At 40.5% G+C, this 16173-nt stretch overlaps 1 protein-coding gene across 3 annotated transcripts; it reads left to right on the top strand.

Moving 5' to 3' along the window:
* smurf1 (SMAD specific E3 ubiquitin protein ligase 1) lies at positions 1 to 16017 on the top strand. 3 transcript variants are annotated; one of them, XM_068336579.1, is made up of 18 exons: positions 1 to 250; positions 7138 to 7176; positions 7448 to 7556; positions 8102 to 8235; positions 8325 to 8390; positions 8491 to 8566; positions 9063 to 9274; positions 9372 to 9456; positions 9853 to 9999; positions 10350 to 10581; positions 10937 to 11040; positions 12378 to 12492; positions 12617 to 12795; positions 12919 to 13056; positions 13233 to 13353; positions 13536 to 13737; positions 14337 to 14412; positions 14487 to 16017. In XM_068336579.1, exons 1-18 carry the CDS (start codon positions 196 to 198, stop codon positions 14584 to 14586), a joined length of 2190 nt encoding a protein of 729 aa, XP_068192680.1. In that variant the 5' UTR covers positions 1 to 195; the 3' UTR covers positions 14587 to 16017. The 3 variants fall into 3 exon arrangements, 2 of the variants coding, with proteins under 2 accessions (XP_068192680.1, XP_068192679.1); XM_068336578.1 differs by having other exon boundaries at positions 14328 to 14412; XR_011038345.1 differs by having other exon boundaries at positions 13536 to 14412; positions 14487 to 14550.
* The last annotated feature ends 156 nt before the right edge of the window (positions 16018 to 16173 follow it).

Raw genomic sequence — 16173 nt, 5'->3', positions numbered from 1 at the left:
AAATGTTCGCTCGTGTTGTTGGATATAGAAGGAGTGAAGGACTTTGCGATGAAATAATACGTTGTTACCTATGAGGAAAACAAAAACTAACCGCATGGTTTTGAACTGAAGCCATTCGTGTTCCCATTAAGTGGAGAAACTGTGTTCTTGGGAGACTCCAACGGGAAGTTTATGTGATCGTTTTTTGCCGGAGTGATGTCGAATCCTGGGACTCGGAGGAACGGGTCCAGCATCAAAATCCGACTGACAGGTAAAAAAGCAGACCGAAAGAAAGCGTTTCCGAAGCATGTTTTAGCTGAAGCTGAAATGTTGTACTTGATTTTACAAACCACTCTTATAGAGTGTTGGTTAGGTAGCCAAAAGGACATCATGGAGTGTGTTTCAGGCTCTCGTCTCTGTTTGCCCAAACATCCGGTTTTTGTGTGGGAAACACAAGTGTTAGCTTGTTAGCTGACATGCTAGCGTTAACGAAATTAACCGAGTGGTCAGTCAAGAAGCGCTCCACTGTCCTGTGGGCTCTGTAGCTGAGTCAGCCGCTCAAGTCGGTTATTTTCAGGTCATTGGAAACACTGAGTGTTGAAAGCCACGCTTACAAACTTACTAATTCGGTGGGACGTGTGACTGAACAGATAACGCTAGCCAATAGTAATATTGTCGTTAATGTTGACCGCTAACGCTCGCTAGCTACACCCATTTTTTGGGCTAACCACCACTTGAACCTATTGAACCTCACCGTAACGAGGACTCTGCCACAGATTTGGTTTTCCACAGGACGCAAACGTCTGACTTCAGCCTCTGAAAATCAATCGGTAAATTTGGCAAGCTACCCTAGATTACCGATGAGTATTGATTGGTATTTCGATGTGGTGTCAGCTGTGGAAACGACGACGTCTGAGTCGTTCAGTTGATCTTTGCTTTTTGAGGGAAGCTCCACTCATCTCTTATCCGCCTGGGTTCATATTCATGTCTGCAGGGCAAATGAGAGCGACTTGCACTCTCCAACAGACTCATTTGGAACAATGGTTTTTACTGTAGCTAATGTGACCCCACTGTGCTCACGGGGGCTTGTGTTCAAATGGAAATTGCTGGACAGCCGCCTGGTTCTTCATCTGATTCAGAAATGAAAAAAACATACAAAATCTGGCTTTACGGACAGCCTTTGTGTTTCTACATGTAGTCCAGATGCACCTGTTTATGGTCTAGTAAGTATGATAGTGTTGTTTGTTTTTCACAATAAAAGTGCTGATTTTCCAACATTCTGATGAATATCTACCACATGATGTCTGTCTGTGTCTCTGTTCCTCTTTTTTTTCTGTAACTTGAGTTCAAGAGAGAGCAGTCATTTAAAGCAAAGCATACTGCACAGTAAGGCATTATGTCAAGATCCAAAATCACAAGATGAATTCCAAGACAAAACAGATTAGTTATAGTTAGAAATAAAACTAGCAGAAATCAGTGAGGAGGATTTTTATTAATGATTGCTGTTGTATGTTAAGCAGGAATGTCATTCTTAAGTTTTCATAATGTAATGTGATACTAAATTGAAATTGCTCATTCTTTTGAATGTATGGTCAGACAGATGTATGTACTAATATTTTTACTGTTTGCACTTCCTATTCTGTCATTATGCAGTTGTAAACTTAATGTTTTGGATTGCTGTTGTTTATTTTATTCTAATTTATTTGTTTCTTTATTCTATATTTTATTTTATTCTTATTCTATTTATGCATCTTTACCACTGTTGAGTTACCAAAAGTATCGTGTTATAGTAACTAAAATGAGTGTCTTATGTAGATATAGATAGATGGACTTACTTTATTGATCCCAAACAGGGAAATTCACATATATCCTCTTAAAGTGAAAATATTTGGACATTAGATTTTGTCATTTTGTTGAGAAAATGATTGATAGAATGGTTAGTAGTGAAACAATACTTAGATGCAACCCCCGAATGTATAAGAAATAGCGCGGTTTTAATGTAGCATATATTATTTGAGTAACCTGGTAAAATAACCCGTGTTTCACATGATTCCAGGTGAAAGTGCAAAGTTTGGAGACTGAGTTTTATGTGTGCATAAACCAGTAACTCATTATTTCAGCCTGGTTGCAAACAGAGGTTATTGCCCCTGACTGTGCCCCGCCCCCACAGGTATGAGTGGAATTCTAATTGGGCGAGGAATGTGACATGAGCCAATGAGAGTGCAATGCTGCCCTGCTGGCCAGAGTTCTGTTTAGTCTGCCAGAGAGCGGGGTTGTTTGGCCTACATCAGAAAAGTCTGAGCTTCTGAAGCAGAGACCCAGACAAAGACCAGGCAAATATTATACTGGTTCAGATTTCAGAGACTGTGTTTGATTTCTGTAGACATGTTATAGCTTTTTTTCAACTCCCACTTCTCTGTTTTGTTTTAAAAGTTAAGTTACCTGAAGGAGATATTCACTTATGTGGCTTGCTCAGATGTATATTGACACGAGTAGTGTATTAGTGGTTTTATTTCTCTGAGTGATGTGTAGAAGTAGTTTTTCAATTACCTAATTTTTATAAAAACCACTTTGTTGGGTGAAATTTGTTTTTTTTTTTTAAATATTTCACTTTGTTTTACAATTTATGTGTTTGTTTTAATAATGTCACTGATGCCCAGGCAACGTCCTGTAGATTATTCTGAAACTGCTACAAGCCAGTGCTAACAGGCTAGTGTCACAAAGTATCTGCCCCCACAGTCAATTTTATTGCTGCGTTGACCTGTCCATTTTCTTATTAACAGTTTCATCACTGTCAGAGTTTGTTACTGTCTTGTGTTGGATGAGCAACATAACACATGTACTACATATTATATGTGTTGTTTTCTGAGCTGGGGCATTCTCACTGTGTGCTTTTATTGTCGATAGTATTAATGTGAAACTTTATCAACCCTAAATGAGAAGCTTTAGCTTTATTGTTGCCTCTTACAAGGTGGTAATGTTTTCACCAGCAGTGTTTTTCTTTTAATATGATCACGTGAAAAGTATTAGACAGATTTTCCTGAACGCTGGTGGAATGGATGGGCTTATGGCAGAGAATAATAACTACATCATTGAGGCTATTTTCTATTGTAGAGAAATGATGAGTACTTAATCATAAATACCAATCAATCACATCTTTTCAAGATTTGTGGGGTATTTTTAGACTAAATAATGAAGATAATTTATATAAATACAAGTGTATCGATAAAATTCTAATAACACATACCTGTATCTGATGTTTTATTGCATCTGTCTAATGTTTATGTCCTCATGTGTTTTAATGTATGATGTTCTCGGCAGCATCAACCAAGTAATGATTTATAGTTTGTAACTTCGGTATTTACATGTTAACTCTAAATTTAAACAACTGGCCTAACTTATACGTTTTAAGAAAACTTGAAAATTTTTGTTGACCCAGTTGAATTCAGGACATGGTTATAAAAGTGCAAAATTCTGCTAATAAATTAATCAAAAAGTATTGAAAAAATAGTTTCTGTTTTGAAAACAATGGGCTTTAATGAGGAGGTACAAACAAACAAATTGTGGTTCAGCAGACGCTGTTGATTTCCTCATGGAGGTAACACGTGCTGTTCTGGATTTGGTGCCAGGTAGTCGGATTGAACACCAATTTATCCAAGAGCCAAGCTAGGACAGTGGTAGGACAGCAGGTGACCTCACACACTCAAAGGATAGGAATGGAGAGAGCTGAACCCTATGAGGAAGGAAAGAGGAGGAATAATGAGGAGGTGGGATCCTGTTTAGTTAAGAAGCATTATGATCACCTCTAATCCTCTCACTTACCAGGCTTTCAACATGTGCAGAAACACACCTCTACCTATACTCACCAAAGAACAGACACTGTCTTTTCAAATTAAGGAAATGACAAGACAGAGAATGTGACACCAAAGGTCACACAAACACATCAATTAGGTAAACACAGAATGAGCTGGATACTTCTTTATGTTATTGGGGTGTGACAGTAAGATTTACCGTTTTGCATTTGTGTTGCTGTGAGACCCATTTAGCAGTGTGTGTGTGTGTGTGTGTGTGTGTGTGTGTGTGTGTGTGTGTGCGGCGTGTGCGTGCGCTGCTGCAGGTCATGTTATTAAGTAGGTGAGATATTTGCCCTCGTGCCTGCTGCTGGAAGCTGCTTTGCTTTCAGAGCTGAGCGTGGAAGTTTAGAAAGGAAATGACATTATTGTGATCTCACCTTGGTCACTTCCCTTGTAAATCTGGACGTGTCACAGAGTTCAGCGCACCTTGGAGTCTCCTCCAAGAACTTGACCATTATCTGCGATTTATGACGTCCTAATGAGCTTCTAAGCTCCTACAGTTTTATGATTCCTGTCGTGACCTGAAAAATGTCAAGCGTTCTGTGATTATGGTGGGGGAGAAAAGCGAGCTGAAAAAAATCCATGACTTTTCGGTGCTAGAAAGATGTTTCAGCTTTCCAGAGGAGCTGCTAGCGTGGCACAGAAGCACCACACTTTTTCATAATCTCCCCTGAACCATTTCTGTTTGCTTGTTCCCTCTGGATTGGATGAATAGAATGCTAGTTCTCTGTAGTTAAGTTTTGTTTGTTTTTTTCTTTTAAGAAAGGGGATAAATGCCATATTGTCAGTGCAGGGAAAACTGAGAATCAGCTGACTTATGTGTCTGTTTTTGTGAGATGTGAAGAGAAGATATAAAGACAACAAAAGAGAGATGGGGTGAAGTGAGGAGTGTCCCCTTACTTTGGTAAAGATAAATGGACGAGCCAGTTTGGATAACGGAGCGGTGACACAGGAGGGCCTCTACTGCATGCCTGAAACAGATGAAGAAAGTTTTTCTTAATGAATAGCTCCATTTCCTCTGTGTCTGTAGTAAAGATGAGGTCTCTGTGTGGAATGTGTGAGTCAGGAGGAGGAGGATGAATGGGTTTATGAGGAAGAGAATAAGGAAATCCTTTTGCATTCTTAATGGGTTAATCATAGGAAATAGAGTCGGCCATGCCAGACACACCTACGCCACCACAGTCACCACATCCTGAACTGCTGGCTGAAACAGTTCCTAGAAGTGTGTCTGGGCTGTCGAGGACATCAGAGATGCTGGTGCAGAACATCTGTAGCCTCACATCAGGAGGGGCTTCTGCCTCTACTGATCCACCATTGCTAACCAGCATGGATTTAATTCATGGTTGTAACATATTTTTTTGGTATTGATTAATCAGTGTATTACTTTTTTTTACTAAACTGGTTGTCATGTTATGTGAAAATGTCATCATTTTTTTAGAATACTTTTCAAATGTTTGGACTGATGAAATCAATTAATTTGCTTTATTTGAGGTTTGTAAATGCAAATATATTGGAATGATTTGAAAGAAAGAGTAAATCAGCTGAACCCCACTTTGGAACATGCAGAAAATATTTGACAGTTTGGCTTGCAATAACCGAATTATAAACTGAATATGAAAACAGGCTGATATATTAGCTAGTTTTTAAGTCATGAATATGGCCTATGTAACCAGATTTAAAGCTCTGCCAGAAATGCACAAAGTGAAAAAAAGCAAATGGTACTCCTGCCCAAGACTGTCTCATTATATGATGATATACAGTAGTTCCATGTTCTACATCATGAACTACATGCTAAATGCTATTGAAGAAAAATCCTTCCTTGTTCTGTCTTGTTTCTGGCCACCAAACATGGAAATTCATCTAAAGAATTCATCAGGCAATATTCTTGAAACTAAAATGAAACTTAAAAGAAGAAGAAGAAGAATCAAAATTTATTGACCCCCCCCCCCCCCATACATATGTTCTGGTGTGACTTGCATCCATTGGTTCACTCTGTCTGAATAGTCAGCACAGACTTTGAGGTATAATGGGATACATGCATTGTTGCTTTGCAAATATGTTTTCTGTAGTTAACATTAGAATGAAAATGGTTTTGCACTAGTCAATAAAAGTTTTGCAGATATGCTGACATACTGACACCACACTGACACAGTAGTTAGCAACCATTCTGTGACTTAATAACACAAGACAATACCACAGGTGTTGCAAGTTTTGAGGGAGTGTGTTGTTGGCATTCCCGCTGCAGGAATGTCCTCCAGAGCTGCTGCCTGTGACATGAACATGTTTCTCACCTGTAAGCCTTTTCCAACCACCGCACCAGTCAAATGGTTCAACATTATCACTTTGTGTTAAAGACTGATCTGTGACATTGTGTTGTTCCATAAAACATTTTTAGCGTGGTGTTTTATCCTAACACAGTTTGAGGGGAATAAATGTTTACCATACTTAGATGAGTTTTAAGTCTTCCACTTGTGAGTGCAGCTTGAGTGAAGGTGCATTCTTTGACGATTCAGGATTCCCAGCAATGGGCTCAAATGCTGCTATTTAGAATTGAATGCTGAGACCTGCAGTATAAATATTATTATTGTTTTCATGAAAATTACACCTTATACCAGAGTCACTTTTTGGGCGCCTTACCTCAGCCATGACTGCAAACATGCATGTTTTTGTTTTACGCCCACACGGCCCTATAATCAAGACCTACTTGTGACGGGACATGTTTGTGTTTCTAAAAATGGGAGTGTTGTGGTTCAGTTTTTCTTCTTTTCAGTTAGCTTTACAGCAATAATGGCTGAGCTGACCTCAGCTGACTTACGCCGGCGCTCACACTGTACTGTCTGTCTGGCAGACGTATAGCGAGAAATTGTGCAGGCATTCACAATAAACTAGGAGAAAAACAGTTTCACAAAGTCGCGGTCAGTCTCGGCTTTTTTCCCTGTATCCATAAAGATGATGTGGCAGAGTATATTCTGCTACTCTGTCTGTGGGCGGTGTGAAGGAGTGTGTGTGTGTGTGTGTGTGTGTGTGTGTGTGTGTGTGTGTGTGTGTGTGTGTGTCTGTGTGTGTGTGCGTGCGTGCGTGTGTCTGTGTGTGTGCGTGTCTGTGTGTGCGTGTGTGTGGTTTTCCTGACACTTGCCTATACTTGGCTGCAAGTCTTGTCCGTCAAATAACTTTTCCACACATTAGTGATCCCTAATCCAACATTGGTCCTCCTCATAGGTTCCGTATGCATCACCATACCTGCCTGCCTACACATTTACAAGCCTGTAAATGTGACATTTGTTCATGTTTTTATCTCTTACAGTATTATGTGCAAAGAACCTTGCAAAGAAGGACTTCTTTCGTAAGTACCTTTCGAGTATGCTCATTTCTGTTAGTGTGATGTTACCTTCTAGTGATTGGTTTAAATGATGAGACCGGACAAGATTGTGTTACATAAGATCAATGATCAAAATGATGTAACTGGCTTTGTGCTTTTCAAATTGCAGGATAGCATCTGTTAAGAGGCAGATTAATGAAAAGTTGTGAAAATGATGTTATTTGAGGTATTCATGTGAGTTTGGACTATTTTAATGTTCAGATATTATCTTAAAAAAATAAAACTGTGCATTCAGGCCTGCCAGATCCATTTGCAAAGGTGGTAGTGGATGGATCGGGTCAGTGTCATTCTACAGACACAGTCAAGAGCACACTGGACCCCAAATGGAACCAGCACTATGACCTGTGAGTCTCCTGTCCCTTCACGCACAGATAACCTACCAAATATATCTTTAAGCATTGGGCTGCAATAATGGTGTCCTTGTTTTTATATTTATCAAAATGTAAATAAGTTAAATTTCATTTTCTCCTTCATCTACAAATATAATACAGTGTGCCCTCGATACTCGCGGTTAATGCGTTCCAGGAACCACACGCGATTAATGAGTTCAACGATATAGTGACAAACTTTATCTTATTATTTACGGTAATTTAAATGTTTATGAACCCTCCCCACACTGATATTAAACCACCTTCTATCTGTATTACATTTTCCCACACTCTTATTGACTGTTTAAAGCACTTTTGTGTCTCATACAAATCCGAGATTCACGGAATGTAACACACTTCTGGATGCCGTCAGCCAATAGAATGTGCGTACGGTATCATGTGACTGCCTACCAAAAATTTGCGATGAGATTAAGTCGCGAGTGTTGCACTTCATTTGTGTTTAGTGAGAGTAGCACATACTGATATCAGACAAAAAAAAGACTCGTATGTTTGTTTTTCAGCTACATTGGGAAGACAGATTCCATCACCATCAGCATATGGAACCACAAAAAAATCCATAAACGACAGGGGGCGGGCTTCTTGGGCTGTATACGACTTCTTTCCAACGCAATCAGCAGGCTAAAAGACACAGGATGTAAGTTTGTTTGTGTGGCCCTCTGGTTTTAAGACACTCGTTCAGTTTGAATTTGGTTTAAATACAGTTCCACCCTTCTTTTCATCCAGACCAGCGTCTAGATCTATGTAAGCTGAACCCGTCAGACAGTGATGCAGTGCGGGGGCAGATTGTAGGTAAGGCTGGAGAATACATTATCTGTGCAGGTGACTGTCTTATACTGTGTGCTCTGTCACGCTGTCTTCTTCCTAACTTCTCCCACATCCTCGTTTTCAGTGAGCTTACAGACGCGGGATCGCATTGGCAGCGGGGGTCCGGTGGTAGACTGCAGGGGACTGTTGGAAAATGATGGGTGAGTTTGTCACTGGGTATTTTTGCTGCTGATTATGACTCTTTTGAAAGATGAAGAAAAGCTTTGATAATCTTCACAGTGTGCTCGTCTTAATGAAGCAATGACGATATTTATTTTTTTAAATTGTGTAAAATAAAGCAAATTAAATTTCACCAAAATAAATCAGCATTAATTAGCCAAAAATTATCACATCTTTCACCTGAGTTAATATCTAATAAACGCTTTATGGTTTTTTTCTAATTTATCCATACATTAACACCTGCATGACTTGTCATCAAAATCTCTGTTCATTGATTGTGCTTCATTTCTTTATGTTTGAATGGATCCCCTGATGATGTAGGACTGAGACTCATTTTGTGTACTTGTTTTGTTGGAAAAATATATTTGGTCATAATTATCATTCATCTCGTCCAATCTTTTCTACTGAAAATAAAGTTAATGTGGTTCCAGTAAATCTAGAGAACAGGACCTCAGTGGTTTGTGTGGGTGTGTTCAGGCCTGTGTTCGAGGGATGTTTCAGCGAAGAACCGCTGCCATACTCCGACCCCACCGGTGCAGCGGGGGGTGTCAACTGTCGGCTCGACTCGCCCAGTCAGGAGAGCCGTCTTCAAGCACAGCGAATCAGAGGACAAGACTCAAGAGGCCATGGCCACACACCTCAGAACAGACCTCACGGACACCAGCCGCCCGACCTGCCAGAAGGATACGGTCAGTCAGATGTTTGAGGGTTTTTTTGTTTCTCATAACTCTCTGAGTCAAATATGTAACCATGTAAGATTTCCCTTTGTCTTCTTTTAAAAAACAGAGCAACGAACGACAGTGCAGGGCCAAGTGTACTTCCTTCACACACAGACAGGCGTCAGCACGTGGCACGACCCTCGGATACCGCGGTACATACACACCACCACTGCTGTCTTCTCAAGCATGACCTACAATGAGAAGATACATGAACGAATCCCATTGAGAAACTACAAAAAAAAGGAATGCAGGATTTTATTGCAAATAAATCTTCAATGTACATTATATTTGTGTTATTTATGTTATGTGAAGGATTATTCTGTTACTATGAGGAATAACACTTAAATAGAAACATATCTAGAAAAATAAGGAAATAGACCTCTGCTTCCTTGTTAGTGAGTTTACTAACTTGTACAAAAGATTAAGAGGGTCTAGTTTGGGGGGTTTAAGACTGTTGGAGACAGGAGGTCTGGTTTTAAAGCTGTATGAGTGCATCAGATTTGTGCTGATGGGTGAAGTCTCAGATTGGTTCTTTGTTCCCGATGCAGTGACCTAGCCAGCGTGAGCTGCGAGGAGCTCGGGCCGCTGCCAGTGGGCTGGGAGGTCCGGAGCACAGTGTCAGGACGGATCTACTTTGTGGACCACAATAACAGAACCACGCAGTTCACAGACCCCCGCCTGCACACCATCATCAGGTACAAGCACGCTCAAAATCCTGTCACGCCTGTCAAAATCAATCCCAAGCTCGGTGGTTGATATACCCGACATACAAATAAGCGTTTTCAAGACTAATCTGTCATAAAACAAATCTCTCATGGCCATAATGCTGGACTCAGACAGGTTTTCAACATGACCTACTAACAGTCAGCAGCTCTGCTAATGACACTGAACCGTGTGATTTACAGAAATGTGAGCTTATGGTCGATTTGGCTGCGCTGGTTCTGAGTGCACTTCATGTAATCCAGTTCTTTTTTTTTTTGCTGTCCTTTCTTTTTGTGAAGTATTTTCGTCTCCTATGTCCTACCGTATGTCTTCTAACTTCCAGCCAGCAATGTCAAGCAAAGGAATCCTCCCAAGCTCCCCAGATGGATGTGGGAGGTGATGAGGTGGGGAATGGGGGAGTCGGTGGAGGAGGAGGAGGTGGAGATGGCGACGTGGCGGCACGATATGAAAGGGACTTGGTCCACAAGTTGAAGCTTCTCCGCCACGAGTTGTCTCTGCAGCAGCCTCAAGCAGGACACTGTCGCATTGAGGTGTCCCGGGAAGAGATCTTTGAGGTGCGTGGAAAACCATCCAACCAGGATGGATTAGTAATGGAAAGGTTTCTCTCCCGTGAATGGCATGTAAACAGACAATGACACCATCTCTTCCACCCATATAAACACACACACAGATGAGATCTTTGTACAAACATGTGCACAGTATTGTAGCTGTTGTGAAGGTTTATACAGGTGCCTTCACACTCATCATGAGTCACGCAGCAGACAAAACAGCCTGTCTGCCTCTGGAGCACAAACGGAGAATATTAACACACTGTCTAACAGAACGACACTGACACAAAGGGCCATGTTGCGGGTCACTAATTGCTTCTGTTGCCTGCAACTCCTATAACATGAATGTTCTGTGTTATAGGAGTCATATCGGCAGATAATGAAGATGAGGCCCAAAGACCTGAAGAAGCGTCTAATGGTGAAGTTCAGGGGCGAGGAAGGTTTGGACTATGGTGGAGTGGCCAGGTAATGACCCAATCGCATCAGCATTTGTTGTTCAGAATCCTTTGGTCGGTGCGCTGGTCCCCGCATTGCAGTGTGAATGAGTCCATCTGTCACTGCTAACCTAGCTTCAGCTTCTATAATTATACCTCCATCGGTCCTCAGCAGAGCACGTTAGAATTACGATACACCACCATGTCCGACTGCTATAGTTCCCTTTTCTGATGCAACCCATGATGAGCAGCACAACACGAACACCCCATAGATGAAGATTTCATGTCATGTCAAAATAACTTATTTAGAACTGAGCAGTTTGGACTGTCGTTGGACTCTTCTTCTTCTCTTCCTCCTTCTATTCCTGTATTTGTCCCGCTGTACAGTGTACAAACTGAGAATTGATGTAGTTATTTTTCTCAACTCATGGAGGCAGCGTGGTGTAACACATGTCTGTTAACCTACCATAAACATTCAAAGAAGAAGACTGAATGCTGGACCAATCACAGCCCATGCTGTGAGACGCTGGTACACAAACCTGGGAGGAGTTGTCACTCCAGAGAGCTCTGCATTTGTTCGCAGCAGACAAGTAACCGATTGAATGAAATTTCCTCTGACCCTTGAACTAGAACATTGACAGTGAAGACCGCCGCTTCCAGGAAACATTTCCAGGTGGAAATGACAATATTTTTTCACTGAAAGCTGAAATAACTGCCTGAATTGTCATGAGTGTTTCCTTGTTGATACTAATACTGTTGTAGATACTACTGTATATCTAATATTGGGACTGTGTTGAAAAATTGTTAGAACTCAAATACAGGCAGAATATGGAGATGGATTCTATCACAATGATGTGCGATGACTGAGCAAGAGAACCACACTGAAGTGATTTTTTTCTTAACGGAGAAATTGGCCAGTTTTTGGCTAAAAAGGAGCAACTCGATGCCAAAACTGTCAAACACCGACTGGATGGAAGACTTGGAATTTTTAAAAAAATTTTGTTAACATAAAAATCATCTGAATGCCAGCTTTCAAGGAAACATGCAGTGATGAGCCATGACATCACTTTGGGACAAAGCTACAACCTTTCCAGAGACATTTGTCACTAACTTAGCTTTGCGCCACATATTTCCCAGCTCTGCAGGATGTCATGGTTGGCAATATGAGTGTAGAAAAAAATTCTCCACTGTGGAACACATAAAGGTTTATCTTATCTGTTATCGTCTGTTATCCTGTCACCACAAACATCTTAAGTCTTTCACCCAGTAGAGGCTCAGAGTTTCATCTGCATTAAAGCTGCAACTTCTAAAAAAAATTTTAAAAAAAGACTTCCAAACCTTTTCTAACAATCTGGTGTTGGTTCGCAGGGAGTGGTTGTACCTGCTATGTCATGAAATGTTGAATCCCTACTATGGCCTGTTCCAGTACTCAACAGACAACATCTACACGCTACAGATCAACCCGGACTCCTCTATCAACCCTGTGAGCACACATGCACGCACGCACGCACACATACACACACACACACACACACATAAACGTCAGACTGGAACTGAAATGGAGGGTTTTCTCTGATCAAATCTCTGTCGGTGTCACTGTTTCTCAGGACCACCTGTCATATTTTCATTTTGTGGGTCGTGTGATGGGCCTGGCAGTGTTTCACGGACACTACATCAATGGGAGCTTCACTTTGCCGTTCTACAAGCAGCTGCTAGGTAAACCAATCCAGCTCAATGACCTAGAGACCACAGACCCAGAGTTGCACAAGAGTCTCATCTGGATATTGTGAGTAGATCATTGTTGTTTTTTTAAAACTATGAACATGTTCTTGGTTCTTTTCTTTTCCTTCATGTAAACAATGGTAATATTCTATACCATTGTTAACCTACTTCTGTTCTCTTTGTGCAGAGAGAATGACATCACGTCAGTCCTCGATCACACTTTCTGTGTGGAGCACAATGCTTTTGGGAAGTTCTTACAGCATGAACTCAAACCTAATGGCCGCAATATCCCCGTCAATGAGGAGAACAAAAAAGAATATGTGAGGTAAGAACAGCAATGCACTTTTATACCCTTTTTTGTGAGTGTTGTTCAAACAGCCCCGATTCCAAGTGTAAACAGTTGTACCATCTTATCTGCATAAAGAGCTACTGTCTACAAACACTTGCCAGTTTATTACAGTGGATTTATTTGAATCTATCTTTTGTGTTTCCACTTTTAAGACTCTATGTGAACTGGAGATTTATGCGTGGAATTGAAGCCCAGTTTCTGGCTCTTCAGAAAGGATTCAGTGAGCTCATCCCGCAGCACCTACTCAAACCCTTTGACCACAAAGAACTAGAGGTAAAAAACAATGAACAACCCTATAGTAATAATCCATAGAAAGCGATTGTAATTTCAGTGTGGGTCATGTATACTATATATACAGTAGGACCAGGAAAAGGCATTCAGCTGAACATGACATACTATTTGTCTTAACTCTGGTGCTTCTTAATCTATTCCTCCCTCACACATCTCTCTCCCAGTTGATCATCGGGGGATTGGGGAAGATAGATCTTTCAGACTGGAAGACCAACACTCGCCTGAAGCACTGCACGAGTGAGAGTAACGTGGTGCGGTGGTTCTGGCAGGCGGTGGAGGCCTTCAGCGAGGAGAGGAGAGGACGCCTCCTACAGTTTGTCACGGGCTCCACCAGAGTCCCCTTACAGGGGTTCAAGGCACTGCAGGGTGGGTCATGGACTGACACACAAACCACACAAACACTCGCCCGACAGACATCAGCTGTGGCTGCATTTTTTCACACATCTGTCCTTCTGAGCATTGATTATACAACTCACATTTATACAAATGATACTTTGACACGAGGAAACTATCCCACGGACTGTATTCCCAAATATTTGTACACTTTTTACGATATTTTATTTGCACACACATCTTAATATATAGGATGCAAACTTGCTTGCAGATGCTTATGGTATATATAGAGTTTAATTCAGGGTTGCCTCAATTATTATACAATTAATCTATCTTATTTTTTCCTCACTTTGGCAATTACTGTATTTTTTAAAAACCAGAAAATAAGAGTTTAAAGGTTGTTGTGTCATGATTTAAAACAAAAGTAGAAATATTTTCCCTTTTTGGTGTTTTTATTTCATGTATCCTTAAAAACAACCAATTATGAATGTACAGAGTTTAATATATGAAAATTTTTTAGCTCAATATGAAAATGAGAAATAATGACAGCTTTTTGTTGAATGAAGACTGAATATGCTGTGGACCGGAGTAGAGCAGTGATAACTAGAATGTATGTGTGTAAGGTTCTACAGGTTCTGCAGGACCAAGGCTCTTCACTATCCACTTAATAGATGCCAACACAGACAACCTGCCCAAGGCTCACACATGGTAAAAAAGCTATAATTTTAGATCTGCGGAGGTGTGGGGTTTGATGGTCTCTAATAATTCTTCTCTGTCTCTAGTTTTAACCGGATAGACATCCCTCCCTACGAGTCTTACGAGAAACTTTACGAGAAACTGCTGACGGCTGTGGAGGAGACGTGTGGCTTTGCTGTGGAGTGATAGATGCAAAACTAAACATGCACAGCCACAGCTGCACTTGCACACAACGTATTTGTCATTTTACAAACATGCACACACACACACACAAAAAAACACATGCACACAAAGAATATCCATAGACACAGAGCATACAAGGCAGCCAAGCATCACAGAAGACAAAGGTCTATTTCCACATCCTCACCAACAAACTGTTCAAGGACGAAGCACAGAGGGGGAATAAATTCAATATTTTAAGAGTTTTCCTGGTGTTTTGAAGAAGCATTTCTATCCTTCAGTTTGAACAAGCTATGATGTCACTCTCCAGAATTTTGTTTTTGACTACCCAACACACTTGAGTCTCTGGACAGGATCAGCCAAACACACACGAGCCTACGAACAGAGACTTTTGAGAGTCAGATGCGTGAAGAAAAAAGGCGAAGATTTATTTCCGTTCTCTCTGACAAGCTGATTGATAGACTAGTGTTCATGCTTCGGTTTCAACCACTGTTGTGTATCAGAATGTGTGCGTGTACATGTGTTTGTATGATTGCATGCGAGTGTGTGTTTGTGTGTGTGAGTGTGTTGGGCCTGGTACCTGGTCACGCTGTAAAAATGATCAAAATGAGCCTGCTCCACTGTTTAGCAATTTTTTTGTCTTTTCTGTTTTTTTCTGCGACCACTCTGATCCGCTCTGATATTTTATTATTTATTACTAAGTGATTACTGACCAAGCTGCTATATGCTCTGCAAAGAGCCCACACTAATCTCTTCATCACCCCCTCTACCAGAGTTGAAGGGTCAAATAATTTGCAATTCAAGTAACCCACAAAGTGGGTTTTATTGAATTTTGTTACATTTTTTTTAAACCTTCATATTATTGCCGAGAAATACTCTTGTCAGTGAAATTCATTTTTTGTGTTTTTAAAAATATGTTACAGTTGTTTGATGTGAAAGGGATTGATCTTCCCTGCCCTCATTTTAGAATCTAACTCTACTGATGTTATGAAGAGGTCTGTGGACATGGCCTTATTTATCAGAATGAGCCACACAGATGTTTCATTAACCCTATCAAAACTTTTTTTTAAATCTTCATGGCCATGGTTTCTACGCCCTACCCATGTCATCTTCTCCATTTCGTGAATGCTAGAAAAAGTGATCCTCGTCCTTAAGACCTCCATGAATGAACAACATCTCTTTGCAGTCATTAATCCTCAACGGAAAATAATAAAATCAAAGAATTAAACATTGAACGTGTAATGTGGGAAAAGTTGGGATCTGTTGTAGATTGAATATTGAAGACTGTTTGGCAGTATCGTTTCAATCTACATTTTCTAGGTTCTGAGTTCACTGTGTAACGGATGCAAGAGTATTGTAACTTACTATGTACTAAACATTTATGAAAAATTACAATGTAAATAAGATTATATTAAAAGAAATTAAATTGAAAATAAATTATGTTTTGTGTCAATTATTCTTGACTTGTGACTGTCCAGAGCAGCTGAGAATTAAGTGACAAGAAAGTTGTGCACTTGTCAGAAGGTCAGTGGTCCAAGCCCCAGCCCCAGCCACGTGTGTGTGTATATACTGTATGTATATATATGTATGTGT

Source organism: Antennarius striatus, chromosome 16, assembly GCF_040054535.1.
Source record: "Antennarius striatus isolate MH-2024 chromosome 16, ASM4005453v1, whole genome shotgun sequence".
NCBI lineage: Eukaryota > Metazoa > Chordata > Actinopteri > Lophiiformes > Antennariidae > Antennarius > Antennarius striatus.
This window is presented reverse-complemented; position numbering and strand designations above follow the sequence as displayed.

What these genes read in the sequence shown, in the direction of transcription:
- smurf1 (XM_068336578.1), top strand. Translation starts at nt 196, where the DNA reads ATGTCGAATCCTGGGACTCGGAGGAACGGGTCCAGCATCAAAATCCGA. An exon ending in CACGACCCTCGGATACCGCG is followed by an intron (nt 9,457 to 9,852) that starts GTACATACACAC and finishes TTCCCGATGCAG; the next exon opens with TGACCTAGCCAGCGTGAGCT. An exon ending in AAGAGTCTCATCTGGATATT is followed by an intron (nt 12,796 to 12,918) that starts GTGAGTAGATCA and finishes CTCTTTGTGCAG; the next exon opens with AGAGAATGACATCACGTCAG.